Source organism: Rutidosis leptorrhynchoides, chromosome 2, assembly GCF_046630445.1.
Source record: "Rutidosis leptorrhynchoides isolate AG116_Rl617_1_P2 chromosome 2, CSIRO_AGI_Rlap_v1, whole genome shotgun sequence".
NCBI classification, from domain to species: Eukaryota; Viridiplantae; Streptophyta; class Magnoliopsida; order Asterales; family Asteraceae; genus Rutidosis; species Rutidosis leptorrhynchoides.
The window spans coordinates 124936509-124961502 of NC_092334.1; the positions used below are offsets into that span (position 1 = coordinate 124936509).

General features: G+C 33.4%; 1 protein-coding gene across 1 annotated transcript; it reads right to left on the reverse strand.

Annotated features, from left to right (window-relative positions):
- Window positions 1–18277: 18277 nt before the first annotated feature.
- LOC139888240 (CASP-like protein 1D1) lies at window positions 18278–19861 on the reverse strand. The gene is made up of 4 exons (XM_071871263.1): window positions 19641–19861; window positions 18951–19080; window positions 18666–18857; window positions 18278–18316 (listed from the first exon to the last, which is right to left on the reverse strand). Exons 1-4 carry the CDS (start codon window positions 19859–19861, stop codon window positions 18278–18280), a joined length of 582 nt encoding a protein of 193 aa, XP_071727364.1.
- Between the last annotated feature and the right edge of the window lie 5133 nt (window positions 19862–24994).

Here is a 24994-nt window from a genome sequence, read left to right on the forward strand (position 1 = left end):
ATGTTTTAAGTTTATTAAGTCAGCTGTCCTCGTTAGTAACCTACAATTAGTTGTCCACAGTTAGATGTACAGAAATAAATCGATAAATATTATCTTGAATCAATCCATGACCCAGTGTATACGTATCTCAGTATTGATCACAACTCAAACTATATATATTTTGAAATCAACCTCAACCCTGTATAGCTAACTCCAACATTCACATATAGAGTGTCTATGGTTGTCCCGAAATATATATAGATGTGTCGACATGATAGGTCGAAACATTGTATACGTGTCTATGGTATCTCAAGATTACATAATATACAATACAAGTTGATTAAGTTATGGTTGGAATAGATTTTTTACCAATTTTCATGTAGCTAAAATGAGAAAAATTATCCAATCTTGTTTTACCCATAACTTCTTCATTTTAAATCCGTTTTGAGTGAATCAAATTGCTATGGTTTCATATTGAACTCTATTTTATGAATCTAAAAAGAAAAAGTATAGGTTTATAGTTGGAAAAATAAGTTACAAGTCGTTTTTGTAAAGGTAGTCATTTCAGTCGAAAGAACAACGTCTAGATGACCATTTTAGAAAACATACTTCCACTTTGAGTTTAACCATAATTTTTGGATATAGTTTCATGTTCATAATAAAAATCATTTTCTCAGAATAACAACTTTTAAATCAAAGTTTATCATAGTTTTTAATTAACTAACCCAAAACAGCCCGCGGTGTTACTACGACGGCGTAAATCCGGTTTTACGGTGTTTTTCGTGTCTCCAGGTTTTAAATCATTAAGTTAGCATATCATATAGATATAGAACATGTGTTTAGTTGATTTTAAAAGTCAAGTTAGAAGGATTAACTTTTGTTTGCGAACAAGTTTAGAATTAACTAAACTATGTTCTAGTAATTACAAGTTTAAACCTTCGAATAAGATAGCTTTATATGTATGAATTGAATGATGTTATGAACATCATTACTACCTTAAGTTCCTTGGATAAACCTACTGGAAAAGAGAAAAATGGATCTAGCTTCAACGGATCCTTGGATGGCTCGAAGTTCTTGAAGCAGAATCATGACACGAAAACAAGTTCAAGTAAGATCATCACTTGAAATAAGATTGTTATAGTTATAGAAATTGAACCAAAGTTTGAATATGATTATTACCTTGTATTAGAATGATAACCTACTGTAAGAAACAAAGATTTCTTGAGGTTGGATGATCACCTTTCAAGATTGGAAGTGAGCTAGCAAACTTAAAAGTATTCTTGATTTTATGTAACTAGAACTTGTAGAATATATGAAGAACACTTAGAACTTGAAGATAGAACTTGAGAGAGATCAATTAGATGAAGAAAATTGAAGAATGAAAGTGTTTGTAGTTGTTTTTGGTCATTGGTGTATGGATTAGATATAAAGGATATGTAATTTTGTTTTCATGTAAATAAGTCATGAATGATTACTCATATTTTTGTAATTTTATGAGATATTTCATGCTAGTTGCCAAATGATGGTTCTCACATGTGTTAGGTGACTCACATGGGCTGCTAAGAGCTAATCATTGGAGTGTATATACCAATAGTACATACATCTAAAAGCTGTGTATTGTACGAGTACGAATACGGGTGCATACGAGTAGAATTGTTGATGAAACTGAACGAGGATGTAATTGTAAGCATTTTTGTTAAGTAGAAGTATTTTGATAAGTGTATTGAATTCTTTCAAAAGTGTATAAATACATATTAAAACACTACATGTATATACATTTTAACTGAGTCGTTAAGTCATCGTTAGTCGTTACATGTAAGTGTTGTTTTGAAACCTTTAGGTTAACGATCTTGTTAAATGTTGTTAACCCAATGTTTATAATATCAAATGAGATTTTAAATTATTATATTATCATGATATTATCATGTATGAATATCTCTTAATATGATATATATACATTAAATGTCTTTACAACGATAATCGTTACATATATGTCTCGTTTAAAAATCATTAAGTTAGTAGTCTTGTTTTTACATATGTAGTTCATTGTTAATATACTTAATGTTATGTTTACTTATCATAGTATCTTGTTAACTATATATATATCCATATATACGTCATCATATAGTTTTTACAAGTTTTAACGTTCGTGAATCACCGGTCAACTTGGGTGGTCAATTGTCTATATGAAACATATTTCAATTAATCAAGTCTTAACAAGTCTCAATTAATATATATAAACATGGAAAAGTTCGGGTCACTACACTTGATACATATGCGTGCTCATTTATTGTTACCAGAGAACCTTTTATATTCCACCATATTACCATCAGCGTTTAATCATCTAAAAACACAATTCTTTTGAAACCACCTCAGATTGATAACCGATGATTCAGATATGGATGCATTAAATGCAGAGGAAACAGTAAAATTGTAGATGGCCTAAATGGCCAAGAGTTTGATGATAAAAAAAATGGAGTATTGGGAACGCTCGATAGAAAATTTGGTACTGAAAAACGGATTGAGCTAACCATGAAGGAGACCAAGGATAAATACAAGGACCAAACCCTATATTCAAAGAATCTAGGTAATTCTGGATCCGATGAAATCTTTAGAGAATATCTTGCTCCGAAGTCATGTTAAAACCATGCGGAAAATTTTTCTTCATCAACCTTCGAACTTAGAAATTCTAAAATATCATCATAAATATCTTCGATATTTCTGAGGATATTTTCATAAATATTCTTGTCCAAAATTATCTACCTCTTCGTGTTTTCTGTATTCCATTATATTGGAAACTTCTGTAAAATCTAAGTATAAATTATGAATGAATTGAGGAGAAGTGTTGGGAATTGAAGCATGGGTTAGTATAATATAATGACGTCCGGCCAACGTGATTATATTACAGTAGGTCATGCTGAGTTTCTAATAAAACGTGATGATGATTCACAGTAGATTATACCATCATCATGTGCTAGGTTACACAACTCTTTCATTCTACTTAACCTCTAAACATATCTAGAAAATATACTCTTGATAGTTCCATCCTCAGGGATTCTGGTAATTTGACAAATCAAATCGTGCTAATACATTCCTTCCTGCTTAGAACATTATAATCATTTAAAACTCTGTATCTATGAATTCTGGACCATTATTCGCTTGATTTAGAATCGGGAAGAGAAAACAAGAGCATAGAGCTCCGAAATATAAGGGAAAAATATAAAGCCCAATAACAAAACGGAGGTTACAAATCATGGATATTAATACGAATAGCAATATAAAAACACGTTGGAATTAAGAATAGTATCACCTCAAGGTAATAGTGAAAGTAAACAGATTTTTCTGGTGGAAGCTTGAAAAGAAGGATGACGGAAATGATAATTAGAAAAATATCAAGGATTAGAACTGGATTAAGCATTTTCACAATCTTTTGGAAATACGAAACTAAGAAAGAAAGTATAGGAATGGTGAGAATAATGGAACGAAAGAGTTTAATTTATAATGGAAATATCATACAGTGTAATCGAGGCAGATCAACATACTTAATCATAGAGATCTTAATTTCCTTACTCGCCAAAGAATCAAATCTTTTAGATTTCAAAGATTTTCTTTAAATCCCTTGAATTCCGGAATTCAACCAAGACAACGTCAAAAGTCAAGACACACCTTATTTTCTAAATCCACCGTGACTACGTCAAAAGTTAAATCTCTATCTCAATCTTTTGTGACAACTTCACTCGTACTTCTCGAGTAATCAAATCATTTTATCCTTATTACCCAACAGTGATAAAACTCTATCGATCAACTCATATTCTTCATGAAAACATTTTTATTGTTAGCCATGATGACCTCACTCAAATTTTAGGACGAAATTTCTTTAACGGGTAGGTACTGTGACGACCCGGAAATTTCCGACCAAATTTAAACTTAAACTTTATATGATTTCGACACGATAAGCAAAGTCTGTAATGTTGAGTCTCAAAATTTTGAATTGTTTTCATACAATCAATTTAACTTCGACCATTTCCCGATTCACGAACTATTACATATAAATAAATACATATATATATATATATATATATATATATATATATATATATATATATATATATATATATATATATATATATATATATATAAATATATATAATACTTTGAAATATAGTTTGATATAAAATATGATTTAAATTATAAAATAATATAAGAGATAATAAAATTTATTACATAAAATAAATCTATATATATACATAAAAAGTATATTAAATATATTTTGTGATTTTGAAGCTATTTAGTAAACAACGGTAACGCTCAATTGTAATTCGATTAATAGTAAACGAGATAAAAAGGAACTTATGTGATTTTAAAATAAACGGTGATACGAAAATGAGTTATATAAGTTATAGGCTTATTAAAAGTATATTTAGGATCTAATTATTTAATTTTAACACTTTTTATATTTTACCCATAAATGAGAGGGACAGTTGATGTAATTTTTATTTATTAAAATAGTGACTGAATTTTATACCATAATGATCAAAATAAATAAATATAATTATTTTAAAAATATGGGATTTTTCTGAACACTTTTATCCGCCACTGGTTTCGCACGATACACAGCCTGTGAAAAACTGTCGGTAGAAAGAATCTAATTATTCAAGCTGCTGTACTTCTTTTTGTATTACACGTTTTCTTTTTATTTTTCGATATATATTTAATGTTTAATCATTATTCTATTTCTACTACTTTATACTTGATATAGATATAGATGTTACGATTTCTTCTGCATTCAACATTTTAAGTCACCAAACCCCACTTGTTACAAATTCATGAATACTAATCATTTCCTTTAATAATTAATAAACACATTTTTTTTATTTAATAAATAATTAATACTTTTACAAATTCATGAATACTAATCATTTCCTTTAATAATTAATAAACACATTTTTTTTATTTAATAAATAATTAATACTTTTAAAAAGTAATAATAGTTCGATGGCTAATATTGTTTGTGATTATCAATCAGACATCACCTCTTTATATATGTATTTACACATTTAAATTGTAGGCCTAACTTACTATCACTTTTACAGACCATTAATAAGCCATAACCACATCACCTTTAGACTATTTCATTCCACCAACTAATTATCATTACTAAAATTATTGAATCAATATTGTTTCATCCTATTTATCTATATCTAATATTTATATATATACCTATCAAGATAACATGGATATGCATATTGAAGAACATTTTCTTTCATCTTTTTCCTTCTTGTTTTGTCGACCAAACAACACCACATGAGCCACTTTCTATCACCGAAAAGCAACCACCATCGAACCACTTCACCCTTATATATTTTTGTCGTATGAGTTACAACCATCAACCATCAATAACCGATTCATTTATCTTGTTTTAGATAAAATTCGACCCAAATATGCTATCTTTGCAACTCGCAAACCAACTTATCCACCCGTGAAACTATGTGTCGAGCTTGACCACCACCACACGCCATTACCACCCTACCGTTTCATATTACTTCCACCACCATGAACAACGACTCACCACCATCATCTTAGTATCTTCGTTTACTTTTTTTTAATGAAATCCTAAAATTGCCACCACCTTGATCACCAAAGTAACTCAACACCACCTTTGTACCCCCCATCAAGCTACACCGAACCACCATTAATCGCCACCATTAAACTGAGGTAACTATTGATCATACTACTGTTTCTGCTTCGGGTGCCACTGGGTGCTCGACTTTTCTGTTTCGAATAAATAGAAAAGATAGTCAAGGGTGATGTGGGCTTTTAGTGGACAAGTATTAGTGGGTTTCTTGTTGTCAATCAAATACAAAAGCAAAGGTCACCTAATCCATCTTTTATTAGTTTAATATGAGCATTTAACTTTCCATGTTACAAAGATAAAAACAAATATACCGACTAAACTATTTGGTTGAAGGAGATACGTGACCAAGAATCGGACTTGGGCCAAACGGTTGATAATGGGCTTCCATAAACATTAAAGAACTACTAGGAGATGGCATTTTGAACCGTGGTTCATTTCCTTGTTGGGCCTCGACTTAATTTAGCCGAGATGTATGATAATAATGATATAGTTATGTTAGCGGTTATGATAAAACAATGATATCGATGATAGAAATGATTATGATGAACGATGGTGATAACACATAAAATGATAGATACATGATGATGATGATCATGATCACGAAAGTGACAATGATCAAGGGTGTTGATGTTGATAAAATAATGATGTATGATATACGTAATTTGATAAGTAGATGATGATTATTGAAATCGTAATGATGATCATGATGATGATGATGGATGATGTCGTATGAAGATGACGATGGTGAGCATGATGATTCACGAGTGGATGATGGCATGAGATGATTATGATAATGATTAAGATGATGATGACGTATGTTGTCGATGATGATGAAGGTTGTATGATGATATTCATGATGGTATAATTTTATTATTATTATTATCATTAAAATTATTATTATTATTATTACAAGTATTATTAGTGTTAGGATTATTATTAAGATTATTATTATTTTAATGAATAATAATTATTAGTATTATCAATATTAAAATTTTTATTATTATTATTAGTTTTACTATTAAAAGAATTATTATTTTTAAAATTATCATTTTTTTTACATTTCTATTACCATTAAAACTATCATTATTAGAATTATCATTTTATTATTTTTATTACTATTACTATTTTTATGAATATTACTATTATTTTTATAATTACTAATATCATAACTATTATTATAATAACTATACCAATATTATTATTATTATTATTATTATTATTATTATTATTATTATTATTATTATTATTATTATTATTATTATTATTATTATTAATATTATTATTATCAATACTACTATTAATATTATTATTATTATTATTATTATAATAAAATTAGTTATTAAAAAATACTTATATGAAACATATATAAAAGTATATATATAGAAACATACATAACAATTAAAAAATATATATATTACGTAGTACTAATATTAATATATATGAATAATATAGGTTAGTGAATCCGAGACTAACCCTACACTTGTTCAATGACGTTATATGTATTTTTACTACAAAATACAATATGGTGAGTTCATTTGATTCCCTTTTTCTCTTTACATTTTTGGAATTGAGAATACATACGCTACTTTTACAATTGCTTTATTAAATGCTTTTGAAATACATTTTAAACTGCGAATACATGAAATGCTTTTATAAATGTTTGACGAGATAGACATAAGCAAAACATTCCTCGAATGAATTATGTGGACGTGATAATTGCCACTATTGAATTATGTGGACGTGATAATTGCCACAATTGATATGAATATTTTTCCCCTGATTATTATTGCTTGGTAACCTAAGAATTAGGGAACATCACTAATTTTGAGAATTAGTGAATGCCTAATTGACGCGAATCCTAAAGGTAGCTAACTGGTTTAATACCCCCACCCAGAATGTTCACTAGACGGAAGGGCTAGTGGGAGTGGTGTTTAGTACTTCAAAGTTTATATATTATACAGACTAGAGGTTCTGTCTTGGGGATATTATTTATGCGCATTATATGTTAAGGTCGGTTACCAAGCCAAGTTATGAAAGCAAAGTGAATGTTATATATCGAGATAATGATTTTATACACAGGTTATGTGTATGTTATTTTTGTGCACGAGATATGTGTACGGTTACTAAGATTTATGAAAAATGATTTCGTACACGAGAAAGGTGTACTGTATTTAAAAGATATCTCATGTACATTACATGTGGGTATAGGATTCGGGCCCATTTGTACCATGCAGCATTTAAATCTTGTGGTCTATCAAAATGATGAATTTTATGGTTTTATGATAAACTTATGAACTCACCAACCTTTTGGTTGACACTTTAAAGCATGTTTATTCTCAGGTACGAAAAAAATCTTCCGCTGTGCATTTGCTCATATTACATGGAGTCGTTCATGGCATATAGAGATCAGAACCTCGCAATGGGACCAACTGTTGAAGACTTCGTCCAGATGGATTAGGACGGGTCACTACATTGGACACTCTGCAACCTTGAGACCTGTTCGAAGTCCTTCCTACAGTCCTGCCTCACCATCACCAAACTATAGCCCAAATACTATTTGAGATTCACAAAGGTCTCCTCAATACTACCCAACTCCGAGAATCGAAGATAAAGAAAAAAGTCATGAAGAAGCCGGTCCATCAAGGAAGAGAGCCCGAACTCCTTCTTAGAATGATTCTGCTAAGTATGAGGGTTTGCTTCGCCACGTGGCGAGAGTGGAGGTCCGTATGGATGAGAAAGACCGCGAAATTAAGAAGTTGGTGGAGGAAAATTTTGAACTAAGAAAAGAATTGAGGCTGCTAAAGTATGAGGAAGAACGTAACACCCGTTGGGGAAAGCAATCCCTTGCTTGTCTCAAGGAGGATGTTGACTTCCGAATGAGAATGGAGAGAAGTCGAGTCGACAAACAGCTTGCTTTAAGAGAATACGACACCAATGCCATCAACAGCCGTGTTACGAACCTCTATGACAACCTCGAGTACCTCTACGAAAGGAAAAAAGAAAAGAACGAGCGATATGAGAAGTTTATGGAAGAGTCCATCGATTCTCAAACCGAAAGGCTAGAGAAACTTGTGAAGGATAACATGGAGAAAGTGATGAAGCAGTTTGAGGATGGGAAGAAGAGACATGAAGACTACTTCAATCTTAATATTCTTTAGTTATTTTTCCATTTTCCATCTATGTAAAGGCTATGCCTTAAACTATTTCTATTTCCGAATCGTGTATTAAAAAGGCTTATTTAATGCCTCGTTCCTTAATAATATAAAGTGTTTTATATATATCATGTGATATCAATACTTTATCTTATTCCTACTTGTAATTGCTCAACCCTATAATTTGTTAACTTATCCGACTTATGTTCACTTATGTAGCAACATCATGGTTCGTCCAGCTGCACCTACTGTTAACAATATTGTATTGACTACCGAGCAATTCCAACAACTACTCACTGCCGCACAAGGAAACAATCAAGCTAATAATGTTAATCCTCAACCGAAACCTTGTTCATACAAGGATTTTTCAAACTGTAATCCTCCTGCATTTAAGGGAAATGAAGAAGCTGTCGAACTAGTTCGTTGGTTCGAGAAGATGGAGTCCATTTTCCGTATTTGCAACTGTGGTGATAACGATTGAGTAAAGTATGCCACTAGCTCATTGGGTGGCAATGCTTTAACTTGGTGGTCTGCTCATGCCAAGTCCGTAGGAATTGACAATGCTAATGCAATTCCATGGGACGAACTCAAAAGCATGATGATTAATAAATTCTACCCAAGGAGTCAAGTTCAGAAACTTGAAGCTGAGTTCTGGGAACTAAAGGTGAAGGGAACAGATATTGAAAGCTACACCAACCGTTATCTTGAGCTTTCTACTCTATGTCCTGAAATGTTTCCTACCGAAGCTAGGAGAATTGAAAGGTATATTGAAGGACTTCCCGAGGATGTTCAAGGGAATGTTATTACTGTCGAGAAGGTTACTCTTGATGCTGTGATTCTCATGGCACAAAATCTGATGTTAGCCAAGAGAAGGAGAGCGTCGGCTAATAAGCAGGTTGAAACTAAGGGTAATGATGGTAAGAGGAAGTTTGAGCCATCTCAGGGTACGAATCAGAATGTTAGTAAGAAGCCTACGGATGGTACAAAGTCGAATTATAAGGGTTCCTATCCTTTCTGTATTCGTTGTGAGAGGCATCACCCGAGGCAGTGTACTGCTGTTTGTGCGTTGTGTAAGAAAGTGGGACACGTAGCTAAGACGTGTAAGACTCCTCCAAGGGATAAGGCTATTGTTCCAGCCAAAGCTCCTCCTACTTGCTATACTTGTGGAGAAAAGGGACACATTAGTCCAAATTATCCTAAGAAGAAGGATAATCCTGCTACTGAAGCTAATGCTACTGCTGCGAAGGGTCGTGCGTTTGTTATTACTGCTGCTGAAGCCCGAGATGAGGATGAGGTCATCACGGGTACGTATCTTGTCAATAATTGTTATGCAACTATTTTATTCAATACTGGTGCCGACCGAAGTTATGTGTCTAGTGATTTTTGTACCCTATTTACTGAAAAGCCTCAACCCTTAGAAACTAAAAGATTAGTAGAAGTAGCCAATGGAAAAGTCATGCAAGTCGATGAAATCTATAAAAACTGCAACCTAATCTTAGCCGATAAAGAATTTAAGATAGACCTTTTGCCGGTCGAGCTCGGAAGTTTTGACGTCGTAGTTGGAATGGATTGGTTACGTCCATTACATGCTGCCATCCTGTGTTATGATAAAACTGTCCAAATTCCATTGGGAAATGGAGAGACTCTCATCATCCAAAGTGAAAAGAGTGGTTCCAATCTCAATATCATCTCCTGTATTAAAACTCGCAAGTACCTTATGAAAGGTTATCCAGCTATTCTAGCCCACGTTAAGATGATTGAATTGAAAGAGAAGCGTATTGATGATGTGCTAGTGGTTAAAGACTTTCCTGATGTGTTTCCCGAAGATCTTCCTGGTCTTCCACCTCCTCGACAAGTTGAATTTCAAATTAATTTAACTCCCGGTACTGCTCCTATTGCTAAAGCTCTGTATCGTTTAGCACCCTCCGAGATGAAGGAATTATCCAACCAGATCCAAGAGCTATTGGATAAAGGTTTTATTCGTCCACGCTCATCCCCATGGGGAGCTCCTATTCTGTTTGTTAAGAAGAAAGATGGTACGTTAAGGATGTGCATTGATTATAGTGAACTTAACAAGCTTACTATCAAGAACCGTTATCCGTTGCAGTGTATTGATGATTTATTCGACCAACTCCAAGGGTCAAGCGTCTATTCAGAGATTGATTTGAGATCTGGTTATCACCAACTCCAAGTCAAGGAATCCGATATTCCTAAGACTGCTTTTCGCACTCACTATGGACACTATGAGTTTTGTGTTATGCCTTTTGGTTTAACTAACGCTCCTGCTGTATTCATGGATCTTATGAACCGTGTTTGCAAACCCTATCTCGATAAATTCGTCATTTTTTTCATTGATGACATTTTGATCTACTCCAAGAGTGAGGAAGAACATGAGCAATATTTTCGCATGATTCTTGAACTCTTACGAAAGGAACAACTTTATGCTAAATTTTCTAAGTGCGAGTTTTGGCTCAAAACCGTACAATTCCTTGGACATGTTGTTGATAGAGACGGAATACATGTCGATCCAGCTAAGATTACTGCTATTCAGAACTGGGAGATACCAAGGACTGCGAAGCATATTCATCAATTTTTGGGACTTCCCGGTTACTATCGAAGGTTTATAAAAGATTTTTTCCCTACTTGCTAAACCTCTTACAAAGCTAACTCAAAAAGGAAAGAAGTTTGAGTGGTCCGAAGAACAGGAATCTGCTTTTAAGATTCTGAAGGAGAAATTGACCACAGCCCCGATTCTATCTTTACCCAAAGGTACTGACGACTTTGTTGTTTACTGCGATGCTTCGAAGCAAGGCTTTGGTTGTGTTCTAATGCAACGATAAAAAGTTATTGCCTACGCATCTAGGCAGTTGAAGAAACATGAAGAGAACTATACCACACATGACCTTGAGTTAGGTGCCGTGGTATTTGCATTAAAGATATGGAGACATTATTTATATCGTACTAAGTTTACAGTGTATACTAATCATAAAAGTCTTCGACACATCTTTGGTCAAAAACAGCTGAACATGAGGCAAAGCCGATGGCTCGAGTTATTGAACGATTATCACTGTGAGCTGAAATATCATCCTGGCAAGGCGAATGTAGTTGCCGATGCCCTTAGTCGAAAGGACGATGTTAAACGTGTTCGTGCTTTAAACCTGAAAATCAAATCGAATCTTATATCACGAATCTGTGAAGCTCAATTGGAAGCTATTAAACCGACACTTATCGAAGGTGAAGGACCTATCGGTTTTGAGAACCAACTTCAAGTGAAAGCTAATGGTACACGGTACTTTGGCAACAGAATTTGGGTTCCTCGCTTCGGTAATCTCCGTGAACTAGTCTTGGATGAAGCATATAAGACTAGATATTCTATTCATCCCGGTTCCAGTAAAATGTATCACGATGTGAAGCAATTATACTGGTGGCCTAATATGAAAGCCGACATTGCTACTTATGTTAGTAAGTGTCTCACTTGTTTGAAAGTCAAGGTCGAACATCAAAAGCCTTCTGGTCTGTTGACACAACCCGATATTCCGCAGTGGAAGTGGGAATGTATTACTATGGACTTCGTTACTAAGTTACCTAAGACTTCGAACGGTAACGATACTATTTGGGTCGTAGTTGATCGTCTTACTAAATCTGCACATTTCATACCGATCAAGGAAACTAACAAGATGGAGAGATTATCACAGCTTTATATTAAAGAAATCGTCTCACGTCATGGTGTTCCTATCTCGATTATTTCTGATCGCGACAGTCGATTCGTATCCAGATTCTGGAAAACTTTACAATCTACTCTTGGAACTCAACTCGACATGAGTACAGCATATCATCCGCAAACTGATGGTCAAAGTGAACGAACTATTCAAACCATGGAAGATATGCTACGTGCTTGTGCAATCGATTTCGACAAAGGATGGGATTGACATCTACCTTTGGTTGAATTTTCTTACAATAACAGTTATCACTCCAGCATTAAAGCTGCACCTTTTGAAGCTTTATATGGACGGAAGTGTAGATCTCCTTTGTGTTGGGACGAACTCGAGGACAGGCATTTAACTGGTCCTGAAATCATCCACAAAACTACCGAAAAGATCATTCAGATTAGGCAACGATTAGAAACTGCTCGTAGCCAACAAAAGAGCTATGCTGACAAGAAATGAAAGGATATAGAATTCCAAGTTGGAGATAAAGTCATGTTGAAAGTATCCCCTTGGAAAGGTGTTGTCCGCTTCGGTAAATGAAGTAAACTCAGTCCACGATATGTAGGACCTTTCACAGTCACTCAAAGAGTCGGTCCCGTGGCGTACCGATTAGAACTACCAACCGAACTCAGTCAAGTACATGATGTGTTTCATGCCTCAAATCTTAAACGGTGTCTTGCTGATGACACACTGGTTATTCCTTTGGATGATGTCCGAATTGATGAACAAATGAACTTCGTTGAAGAACCTATAGATATCATGGAAGGAGAGGTCAAACAAATGCGTAAAAGCAATATACCTATCGTTAAAGTCCGTTCTTCGCGTTATTCGTGTTCTTCAAGAATCTTCAAGGAGTTCTTCAAGTTTTTCAAGGCTTTGATCTTCAATCTTCATCGTGTTCATCACTTCTTTGTTAATCATCTTGAATCTTCAAAGGTATACCATAAACCCTAAATTATTTACATAATCTTTGATCTTTAATTCATGTTACAAACTTGTTTATTCATAAGTATATACATAAACACACCTAGATCTATATATACATGAAAGAAAAAAATATATATATGTATGTATGTATGTATGTATATATGTGTCGACTAGAAGAAAAAGAAAAAGGAAAAAGGAAACTTTGATCTTTAAACCCTAGGTTATTACATGAAAGATTTGTTTATGGTTAATTTAGGAAACAAAATAAATATATATACATATACATATATATCGACATATACATATATATATATATATACATGTAAAAAAATATTTTTTTGTATATATATATATATATATATATATACATGTATACGAATTACATATACATATATATATAAAACCCTAATTACTTAAAACCCTATTTCATTAAACCTAACCCTAATTATTTAATACCACTTTAATTATTAAAACCCTAATCATTACCTAATCATTACTACATTAAATAAAACCCTAATTTACTAAACCCTAATTTATTAAACCCTAGGACATTAATTACTGAACCCTAGTTATTAAATACTACTTTAATTAATCAACCCTAATTAATGAAACCCTAATACTACTTATACTATTAATTAACATGTATACACTATTACTATTACTAAAACCTATAACCTACCGCTTATATTATAACACATAAAAACATTTTGGGATATGTATTAGAGATGTATAGATCTTCGAACTTTCTTTACGAATGGTTTCTACGAAACTCTAGGCGGAAGGGTTTGGATTTTCCGATTTAAAGGGTCCTATAGCTCAAGCCCCTAGACCTGAAATGGCCATTCGAAGGGAAATGGGTGATTGGAAGCTTATCTAATACGGCAAGTATCCTAAAATGGAAAACACTCTTAAAAGTAGAAACTTTCTAGTTATAGAAACTTACTAAAATAAGGAACCTACTAAAAGTGGAAACTTTCTAAGAATAGAGACTTACTAGAAAAGGAAAATGAACTATACTTAAAACACTATCATACTTAAACATTTACTTAAACATGGGCAAAAACACTTACTATTCTTAAATGTCAATAGGTTGACTTTCTGTTCGTTCCAACTTTCTATTCCAAGGAATAATCGTCATCTCTCTCTGCTTACTAAGGTGAACTCATAGCCCCACTCTTCATTGCTAGCAAACTTACTTACTTTTATTTGGGGTGAGACACATGCTGTTTTTACATTTTACACTTTAGACACAAGTACCAACTACTAAAACTATGATATACCCGGCTATGTCTGACTAAGTCCCTACAGTGATATTTTTAATTGCTCGTTGATTGCATGCTTAATTATTGGGGGTAGGTCTATCGGGAGTAACGTCCCCGATACATTTGACTAAGTCTTTGTATTACTTGATAATGAAATTTAATCCGACAAGGACAGACACAACTTGTCATTGGGGCAAACTTGAACGTTTAGTCTAAATATCACGCCTTGGCATAACTTTTTGATCCTGCGGGAGATCAACTTTACAAACTAAATCTTGTGGTCTAAAACAACGGTCAAACATATTTTTTAAACCTATGAACTTCACTCAACCTTTTTGGTTGACACTTTAGCATGTTTTGTCTCAGGTGCTGTTTGATCAAGTTATTTATCTACTGCTTATGTGATGCTACTTGGACATAGGATCAAGAGATATCGCATTTATTACTATTGCATTTAAACATTTACTTTATTCCTTTGTAACGACATATCATTTTCTGCTGCGTACTCTCAATAAAGTTTGATTTTATCATTTAGTATTGATTCTCGTTTATTATAATATGTTGGTTTGTTTGATATTAAGTCACATTTCGCCCAGGCCCTAACTGGGGGTGTGATACAATCTATTTTATTTCTCAGAATGATCCAACCTATCAGGCTCAAATTGAAATTCAGTTTGGGGAACTTTTTCCAACCACATAAAGTTCAGGTTTTATGGATCTTATTCAAACTGTGAAAGGTGGTCCATCAACATCTCACAACCACTCAACAGTTGTTGATGATGAACAACAAGGACGAGATGAAGAACAACAACGAAGAGATAAAGAACAAAATGTAGTAGACTCAGATGATGGTATGTCCACTGCAAGCGACGGTACAATTTCTCATTATAGCGTTGAAGAGAATGTTTCTGGTGACGAAGGTAGAGAAGAGGAAGTGGAACCAAATTCGGAGCCTGACCCAGTTTCACGTTTCGGGTTTGTTAATGAAGGTGAGGGTAGTAATACTATTCCATTATATGATGAACAAAAAGCTTCATGGATTTTTTATGATAAAGAGACCGATTTTATTACAAAAGAAATGGTGTTCCAGAACAAAGCCGAACTTATATATGATGTTCAGAAATGAAATATAAACAATAATAGAGACATCATTGGTAAAGATAGCAGGCCAGGTTATTGGCAAGAAAATTGTAGAACAACTAGCCCAAATTACAAGGGTCCACATGAAATATACTATTGTTGCTGGACTGTAAGTAGTTCATATCAAAATAGATCCAGGGTATGGAAAATTTCAAAATGAAAAGATGAACACACTTGTTATGAAAATGTCTTGGAAAGCAAGAACCGCTGTTTAACCTCTAGCTTAATTGCTAGTGAAATTTACCATCAAGTAAGTTTAAACATTGCCTTTCCTGTTAAGAACATTCATGCACAAATAAAAAATACATGGCATGTGGATGTCCATTACGTTAAAGCATGGAATGCTAGGCGTATTGCAATCGAACGATTGTTTGGAATTTGGAAAAGTAATTTTGTTCATCTTCCAAAGTATTTAAATGAATTAGTTTTTACCAATCCAGATACAATTGTTAAGTTTCAAAATGGACCTCGAATTGTCGAAGGTGTCGACACATTTAAATATGTGTTTTGGGCATTCGGTCCAGCTATCAAAGCATATAAAAGGTGAATTCCGGTCATTTGCATCGATGGCACCCATTTGAAAGGTAGTTACAAGAGTAAGCTGCTAACAGCAGTTGAGAAAAATGCTAACAATCAAATTATACCCGTTGCCTTCGCAATAGTTGATGAAGAAATTAACGATAGTTAGTCTTGATTTTTGGAAATGTTCCAAGAACATGTTGTTGCAAACAGAAAGTTGTGTGTCATCTCTGATCGACACTAAGGTATCCTACATGTAATGGGTGCTCAATCATACGGTTGAGAACATAGGTACTATTTGCACCACATTCGTAGCAACTTATTGAGCAAATTTAGCTGGTTCGACATCCAATCAAATACTCTACTGGAATTCCCTCAAAGCCATTAAAAAGCTAGTATAGAGGCTTGACAATATTTGCATGATGCTGATTTAAGCATGTGGACTGTGTATAGGGATAAAGACAGGAGTCGTTGGGGGTAACACAACGACAAATATTGTTGAGTCCCTCAACAATGTATTACGTCATGCCCGTATGATGCTGATCAAAGCGTTTATTAAATATACCTTTGACTACACCAGACAACACTTCTACGATCAAAATCGAGAAGCAAGGCAATGTAATTTAGCACTGTCCAAGAACATATTTAACACCTTTAACGAACGGGCAAAAAGAGCTCAAAGATATAAAACAACATGTTATAACGAACAACAAGGTATGTTCAAGGTTTAGTCAAGTTATCAAAGAAGTGGTGAAGGTAGCACCGATTACACTATGGAGTTTAAGGAGAAAAAAATATGGCAACACCAAAGATTAACTTGCTCTCATGTCATTTCTGTATGTAGCCATCTACATGAGAATGTAAATAGATTGTGTAGTAAAAAGTACACAAGTACCGTATGGAGAGAGCAATATAGCCATCATTTTCATCCACTGAGAGATGCGAGTTATTGGGAACCTTTTGATTTGAACATTATGGCAGATCCAACAAGATTGATTAAGCACAGAGGGAGGAAGAAATCAAAACGTTTTAAGAACTAAATGGATGAACGTGAGAAGCATAAACCAAAGTGTGGTATATGCAGGGCTGAAGGTCACAACAGGAATACCTTTCCAACTAGATTGCCATAGGTTTTTAGTAGTAATTTGTTGTACTCCGTTTGTTGTAATAGTTTTTTATGTTTATGAATAAAAGTGTTGTTGAAATATTGAAATAGCGCGTTACTAATCTATTACAAGTAAATTTAATTTATAAAAGGTCTATGTGCATAATAGTATTCACCATGACTATCATACATCGTATCGAATTCAATTGCGTCTTCAAAAACTCCAAATAAAACATACAACTCAATTTTTCTGAAAGTATATACGTTTTTCCTACTAATGTATACCATTTTTCATCAAAGCACATTACTTCGGGTTCAGCAACTCCTTGTTTGTAATAGTATATGTCCATTGAAGTTGGATTCTCTGGTAACTTTTCTCGAAGGAACTCTATCAACTTCTCCATATTAAAGCCGCAAACATCTACGTTATCAAACGTCATTTTATGCCCTTCAATGAGTTCCATTTTTTCATACATTCCATACAAAATCACAACCATGATACACGTCAATTGAAACGTATTTCGGATCCATTTTAGTTATGTGTTTATGCAATAATCAAAATTCACTTTTATAATCATACATCTACAATAACCCGGCATTTTAAAGTCTGGTTCCAGACATTTCAGAAAAAGCAATTTAACCGGTGTTACAAGATCCGGTTTGTCAGGTATCACACATGTAATAAAAAGCAATTAAAAATATGTTACTCGTTAACTTTTACTGTTCGCTAGCTTTCACTATTTGTGAGCTTAACTGAATCCATTTTTGTAAAACATTCTCTCTTTTTCTATTTTTGCAAACAATGTTATAATAAACACTATTTTACAAAAAATTCTTTAAAAATTAATATGTCACTCTCGCTGCAGCAATGCGCGACCGCTAGTTGTTACCTATTTATGCAAGTAAAAGTTAATTTGAAAAAAAAAAAAAAAAAAAAAAAAAAAAAAAAAAGTGGATGATAAATTAGAAACGGAAGAAACTAACTTTCAAGAAATAACACACAACTTAATTATGTTTATGTGGAGATTCTAACAGCGTAACAACTAAAAAAGTCGCCCTTCGACAAGTATTCATTAGACGGCCGTATTAGGAATGACTACAAAACAACATAAAATGATAAAACTCCCTAAACTGAAAGATGAAATGCATCAAATTGGTAAACGATTGAGAATATTGTTTTCAATTAATTCGGTTATCAACTATCGGTCATCCTCTATGGTTCTTCGCGAGCACACAAACCGACAGCCAAATTAGCAACAGAAGTGTCATTGAGGTTGTAAGCGACACAAATCCAGCAGCTGCAAGATGGTCACAAAACGTGTCGTAAATATGGCAAATCTTCATCCAATGAATATGAGGGTTCCCTTTGAGTGCTTCATATGCTACTCCTCCTCCGGCTCCTGTTGCTGATGCTACAAGACCTAATAGCAACTACATAGTGACCATACACATCTATTAATGAACATAAAATTAGAATGTTTTTAATAAAACATAGTTCACTTATGTATAGTTTAAATATATTACTGAATCAAGTAGGACTAAATGTAATTGATGCTCTGTTGAAAATTGTCCTTGACTCTTCATCGCTGAAAATGATGCGACAAATGTGACGAGGCTATACAAGCAAGTCACGGCAAGTGCTGCTACGAAGAACCTAAAAATCGTAGCACAAATTAGACCTTAATTAAGTACCACAAATAACACAATTTAAAAGTATATGAGTAAAAATAATCTGTTGACAAAATAATCTGAACATTCACACTTCAAAATATGTAAGTGGTTAAAATTAATCCCACCATTATTGTTAATCAAATTGAGATTCAATGCAATGATATCTAACCTTCACTAGTAATGTAACAAATATATTGTTAAACAAACTGATAACATTCCTTATTTTATGGTAATCTTAAGTGCGGAACTTTACATCAAGGCTAATGATATTCACCATCAAATTTGAGAAATTTATCAAACTATTTATTAATAAACTATATCGTCAACATGTTAATGCATATTTTGCTAGACTAATCAATTTTGTTAGTGAATTTATCCACACTGATACATCAATTATGCATGCATTTTTAAGTTCGAGATATAATTTTTATTTTCTATGTGCAGATTTTTCTTTATCGCCTAATTTGAAATATTTGTATGCACTTGTAAATGAGATAAAAGCTCATATATATTTGTCATTGCAACTATAAGTAATTAACTTACGTGAAAGATCCCGAGTGTGTGAATTTAGCATCCACAGGTACAGTGATGACAGGTGAGAATTGAATCATCGCGGTTTGCTTAGAAGTGACCATAACAACGACAGAAACCAAGGAAGATGCGAACATCAAGGCCCTTAAGGCTGTATCAATCTTGGCATGTTTCCTTACATTGAGGATCCCACTTACCTGTGATGACAATTTTTGTGACTGAATGTTTGCCATGACTTAATTTATGGACTAATTCAAAATAACAATGAGCGGCAAATTGTATTGTTTCTTTTTGCTATGAATATTGTGGTATGGATGTATGTATGGCATGCATGACATTTGAATTTATAAGCAATGCTTATGTCTTGTTAAATTGTTGTTAATTAATTACTCCGGACTCCGGAGTATATTTAATTGTATTCATTGTATATTCGGGTGCATGTGTATTAATTAGTTACCTTTTCATGTAAACGTGTATAGAAGTGGTGTTAACTGATTTATTTCTAAGATTAATACTTCTAGGTTAAATATAGACATAAGTATCGGAGCGTCGGATATTGAAACATGCAAGGCGTGAAATTTTACAGAGCTCAATATACATATTACAAAAGGTTAAAAAAATTACTCCGTATAGTCTAACATTATATACATAGGTCCATTTGATTTGATATAATGTTTTCTATAACTTTTGTTTTGATTGATGTTAGTACTTTTGACATTTATTTAATATTATTGAACTTATTATTATATACGAAAAACTCTTTGTATATAAAAAGCTCATTTTTATTTAGTTGCATTTACATTTACCATGTGTTCTGCTAGTTTTTGAGGAACATCGGTCATATCTAATTCTTGTCATACGAATACACCGGCGTAGCCTCCACCCCCCCCCCCCCCCCCCCCCAAAGATCTCGCAAATCACATTTCTAGTGTTGGACTTTAGAGTGTTACTTATTGTAATTCTCTTGAATTTAGGGTTTAATGAGATGCAACCGTCCGGATGTATAATGGTTGATAACACAAAGCAATGTGTGAACTCGGTTATAAACGCAAAACAACCAAAGTTGCTACCCCGGGGGTTGTTAGAAATTTTATCATTCCGTAAAACGTTACAACGCTAAATTTTTGCATCGATATAGGCCCAATATGACATTGTATCGTGATTCTGTTCGTACCACCAGGAATTGATCTTGATCAACTGCTTTCAAAAAATGCGGCTTGTCCGAAAATGAATTCTAGTGTGAGGCGTCCTAAAGACAAGGATGGCTCTCGTGTGATACCGGTAAGAGATGTTATTGCATTTTTTAATTTTTGTTGACCCATTTTGAAAAGTCGTAGGAAACAATGTTCATAAATAATCTCAGCCCTGACACCTGTATTTTTGTAGATCCTAGCTGCAAAGCAATTGGTTATTCGTGCCACAAATTGATTCATAGCTCATTAAGTGGAGTGATATGTGAAACCGTCGGGAAGGCAACTGCTTTGTTTGCCATTTTTCAAGTACTGCATCCTTTGTCCATTCCCTTATTGGTGAATCATTATTACTTGGTATGGACTATACAGCCTTCTCAGACCAAGCTTAAAGTTTCTTTTAAAAATAAGTTGTAAAGAATCATGATCAATGTAGCATAATGATGTGGATTGCTGCAAATCAGCTACGAAAGATATTAATGATGTGCGCATTGCTGCACATCAGTTGCCCAAGATCTTAATGGTGTGCATTATTACACACCGGTTGCGCAAGATAAAAATAGCGCCACCAAAACTGTACACGCAAAGTAAAGAGATATTCGATGTTGGTGCTGAAATATAAAGGACACTGTAGCAGGTTGGCACGATTCGGACACTGTGTAACGGCTGAATAATGGCAGCAGGCCGTTGGGGGACAACACTAAGATAATGGCAATACCCTTTCACAGCTTTATAGAATAAAATGACAAGAATAAAACAGTGTGGTGTCCTTTTGTCTCCTTACGTAGCACTAAGGGACAAAAACTTACACGTAAAAATAGACACAACTCGAGCTAAAACGATCAAGCATACCACCCAAACTATTCCAAAAAGTGCTACCCTCATAGCATACAATCATCATTAAAGATATTAACTATCTGATCTAACCCGCGCAACCGGAATACTCACTTCGCACTCCTTACAGTTCAAGTAACGTTCTTAGAACATAAACCCTAACATCGTCCCTTAGCCATCAATTCCAGCTAACCCAAATGATGGTGGTCACGTTTAACCACCCTTTCTGAGATCATCATCTTGTATCAGAGTTACTCACGGTGCTCCGGACCGGAGAGTTAAACTCAAAAACCCTTAAATCCCCTTTATTTGTTGATCTTGCATAGTCCGAACCCCTTGAACTATTTTATGTTTGATCATAGCCAGTCATCGGTCTTAGTTCATAATGGATGGTGACATTGGATCAAGTGTGTCATGGCCATTGTGCAAAGTACGCGGGGTTTGTTAGGGGATTAATTGTTTGTTTTCCGTTAAACGTGCAGACTCATATCGCGATCCGAAATTTGAGGGGGTGGCTGAACAATTAACCTGGTGTATTCACGTCAGTTGAGAACTCAAGTGAGTTAACTCTACTTGGATTGTAGAGACAGAAAGACGAAATGTGTAATAATTCAGAGACGTCGGTGATATCATTACTACCGAGTGTGATAAATGAATAGTACGAGGTAATATTTATAGACAAGTAGTATGATTTGTAATTTATGGTCATTAAAAATTATGACATGTCATCATAAAATGGGATGACAAACTTGAAAATTAGGACGGAGCCTTTTAAGGCCGACACATGTGGCTTACGTAGCACATCTGATGAACACTGCCACATGTATGTATAGTACTTACATATAAACACGGTCTAAAGGGCTTAACGTCTTGCTGCATCTTCTTTCGTATGACGACTACTGAATATTGTCGTCAACAGACTTATTTTTTGGTGTGCTAAGATCTTTGAGTTCGGTCATTATACGTATATTGTATACCATTTAAAGATGAGCTCTAGTTTCATCGTTTTATACTTTCCGGAAGGCGTATCATTACCAGCTAGTTGTTTCGTTTAACAATCGCTAATGTGGATAAGATGTTTGAATCCGATCAAGCCTGCTAGTATAGCTGGGTGTCTAATCCTCAATGGGTTTTAATTATTTATTAATTAATAAATTATTGATCCACGGGTTTAGTAGTCAAATCATTTTACTTATTAGTTGGTCATCTTTTATTTGTTGTTTGTTTTTATATATTAGCTTCGTGTCGTGCTTGTTGGCTCCCTAAGTATTGCAATTTCTAAATAATAAACTCGGAGTATTTTAAAATTCATTTTAAAGATTTGAGGAACATAATAGTATCATAGAAACTCACTAGATATAATTCTTTTCTCAGATAGTCATGTGTGTAATATATAAATCTTGCTAGAATACAAGAATACAGTAAGTAAAAAGACATAGTATTTATACCTAATCTAAAATGTAGTTTCCGAGGATGTTTCATAATTCTAGATGTTTTTAAATATACTTCGAAATATCTGAAAGATATACATTAGTACATGTGGTGTTTTCTGGGGGTTTAATAAAAATTGTGGAATTTAAAATTACATACCTCAACTCCTTAATATCGAGTCTTTAATGGAGTTTGATCAAAAAATTTCATCTACTACTAGAAAATCTAAAATTAGCTATAAGTTTTCAACCATCGATATTTCCATCTCAAAATCCTAATGTTTTACCTACCAATTTCCAATAGACATTTGACACGTATTTGCGATAGTTTAAAGCCGAATTTTACGACAACACATCTGCTAATAATTTGCCCCTATATATAATATTTCTTGACTTATTTAACACTAACATATTTAATAATAATAATAATAATAATAATAATAATAATAATAATAATAATAATAATAATAATAATAATAATAATAATAATAATAATAATAATAATAATAATACACATATTCAGGGGCGGAAATATTAAGGGACTGAGGGGGGCAGCTGCCCCCAGTGGATTTGTAATTTTTAGTGTAAAAAATTTGGATTTTTCGACTTTGCCCCGAGTGGAATTTTTTTTTTTTTTTTTGCCCCAATGTCTTCATTTTTGCCCCCAAAGTCTTCATATTTTGCTCGAAAGACTCCAGATTTTGCCCCAAAACCTCTATATTTTGCATAAAAAACCTTCAAATTTTGCTCAAAAACCTCCATATTTTGCCCCAAAACCTACATATTTTTCCCAAAAAAGTTACTACGTTTTTTAAAAAAAAATTCGCCCCCAGTGAGTAAAATTCATGGTTCCGCCACTGCACATATTAATTCTTTATTGTGGTCCTAAGTCAAAACATATACGAGTAATTTCTTTGGACATAATTCTGAAGGACTTTTGAAAAGAATTTTAAAAAATTACGGAGTAGAGTATTAAACAAACAACTTATATAAACCATCCATTATATGTTAGAAACTTTCGGTATTTATATGCTCTAAGGCCTGTCCTCGGAAAACAAGTATCTAGAATCATGTGAAAAATGGTCATTAGGTCTTAACGGATAATATAAACTATTTAAAAAAATGTCAACTATAGACTATTTATAAAAAGTCTTTATGCCCTAACGAATAATATAAACTATTTAAAAAGAGTAAAAAGCCCTTAAGACTTTGAGTTTTCTTTTTTTAATTCGAGACTTTTGATTGTTGTTTACTAGCCTATTAAGTCAGTATATTTATAAAAAAAAAAAAAAAATTGGCCCCTGAAAATTGTGTGTTCCGAACGGTCGATCACCTTGTTCCCTCTCCGGACCTCCCCTGAATTATGTTTATAAAACTGTTGATGTTTTCTATTTCTTCTATATTATGTGCTGTTAGTTTATGGTATTCTATATTATCTAATAATACTTGTTAATGTAATTAATAAATTAATACTCCTTAATTAATTAGTTATATCGAGCCCTCAAAGATTCTTAAACAAATTAATAGGTAAAGATTCGTAACCACCTGCTAAAAGCAAGTAATCCATATATGCATGGCCGGGTTTTTAAATAATTTTTTATAAATGGTAATTTTGCACATTCATTTTAAGAATATAAAAGTATAAATTAGTTAATAATTCGCGCGATCTTAACTTAATTAAAATATTCACCATCTGATATTACCTTTTTAAACATATAATCGTAAACAATCACTTATACACTTTTTTTTAATTCTTTCCACGTTATTATAACGTGCAGAGATATCGTTCGCGTGTTGTTACAGATGAAATGTTGCACAAAATATATCAGTTAAAACTATCAAATTTTCATAATATAATGTTATATTAGAGGCTTTGGGTTTAGAGGATCGTTTCAGTGAAAATGAAAATTGG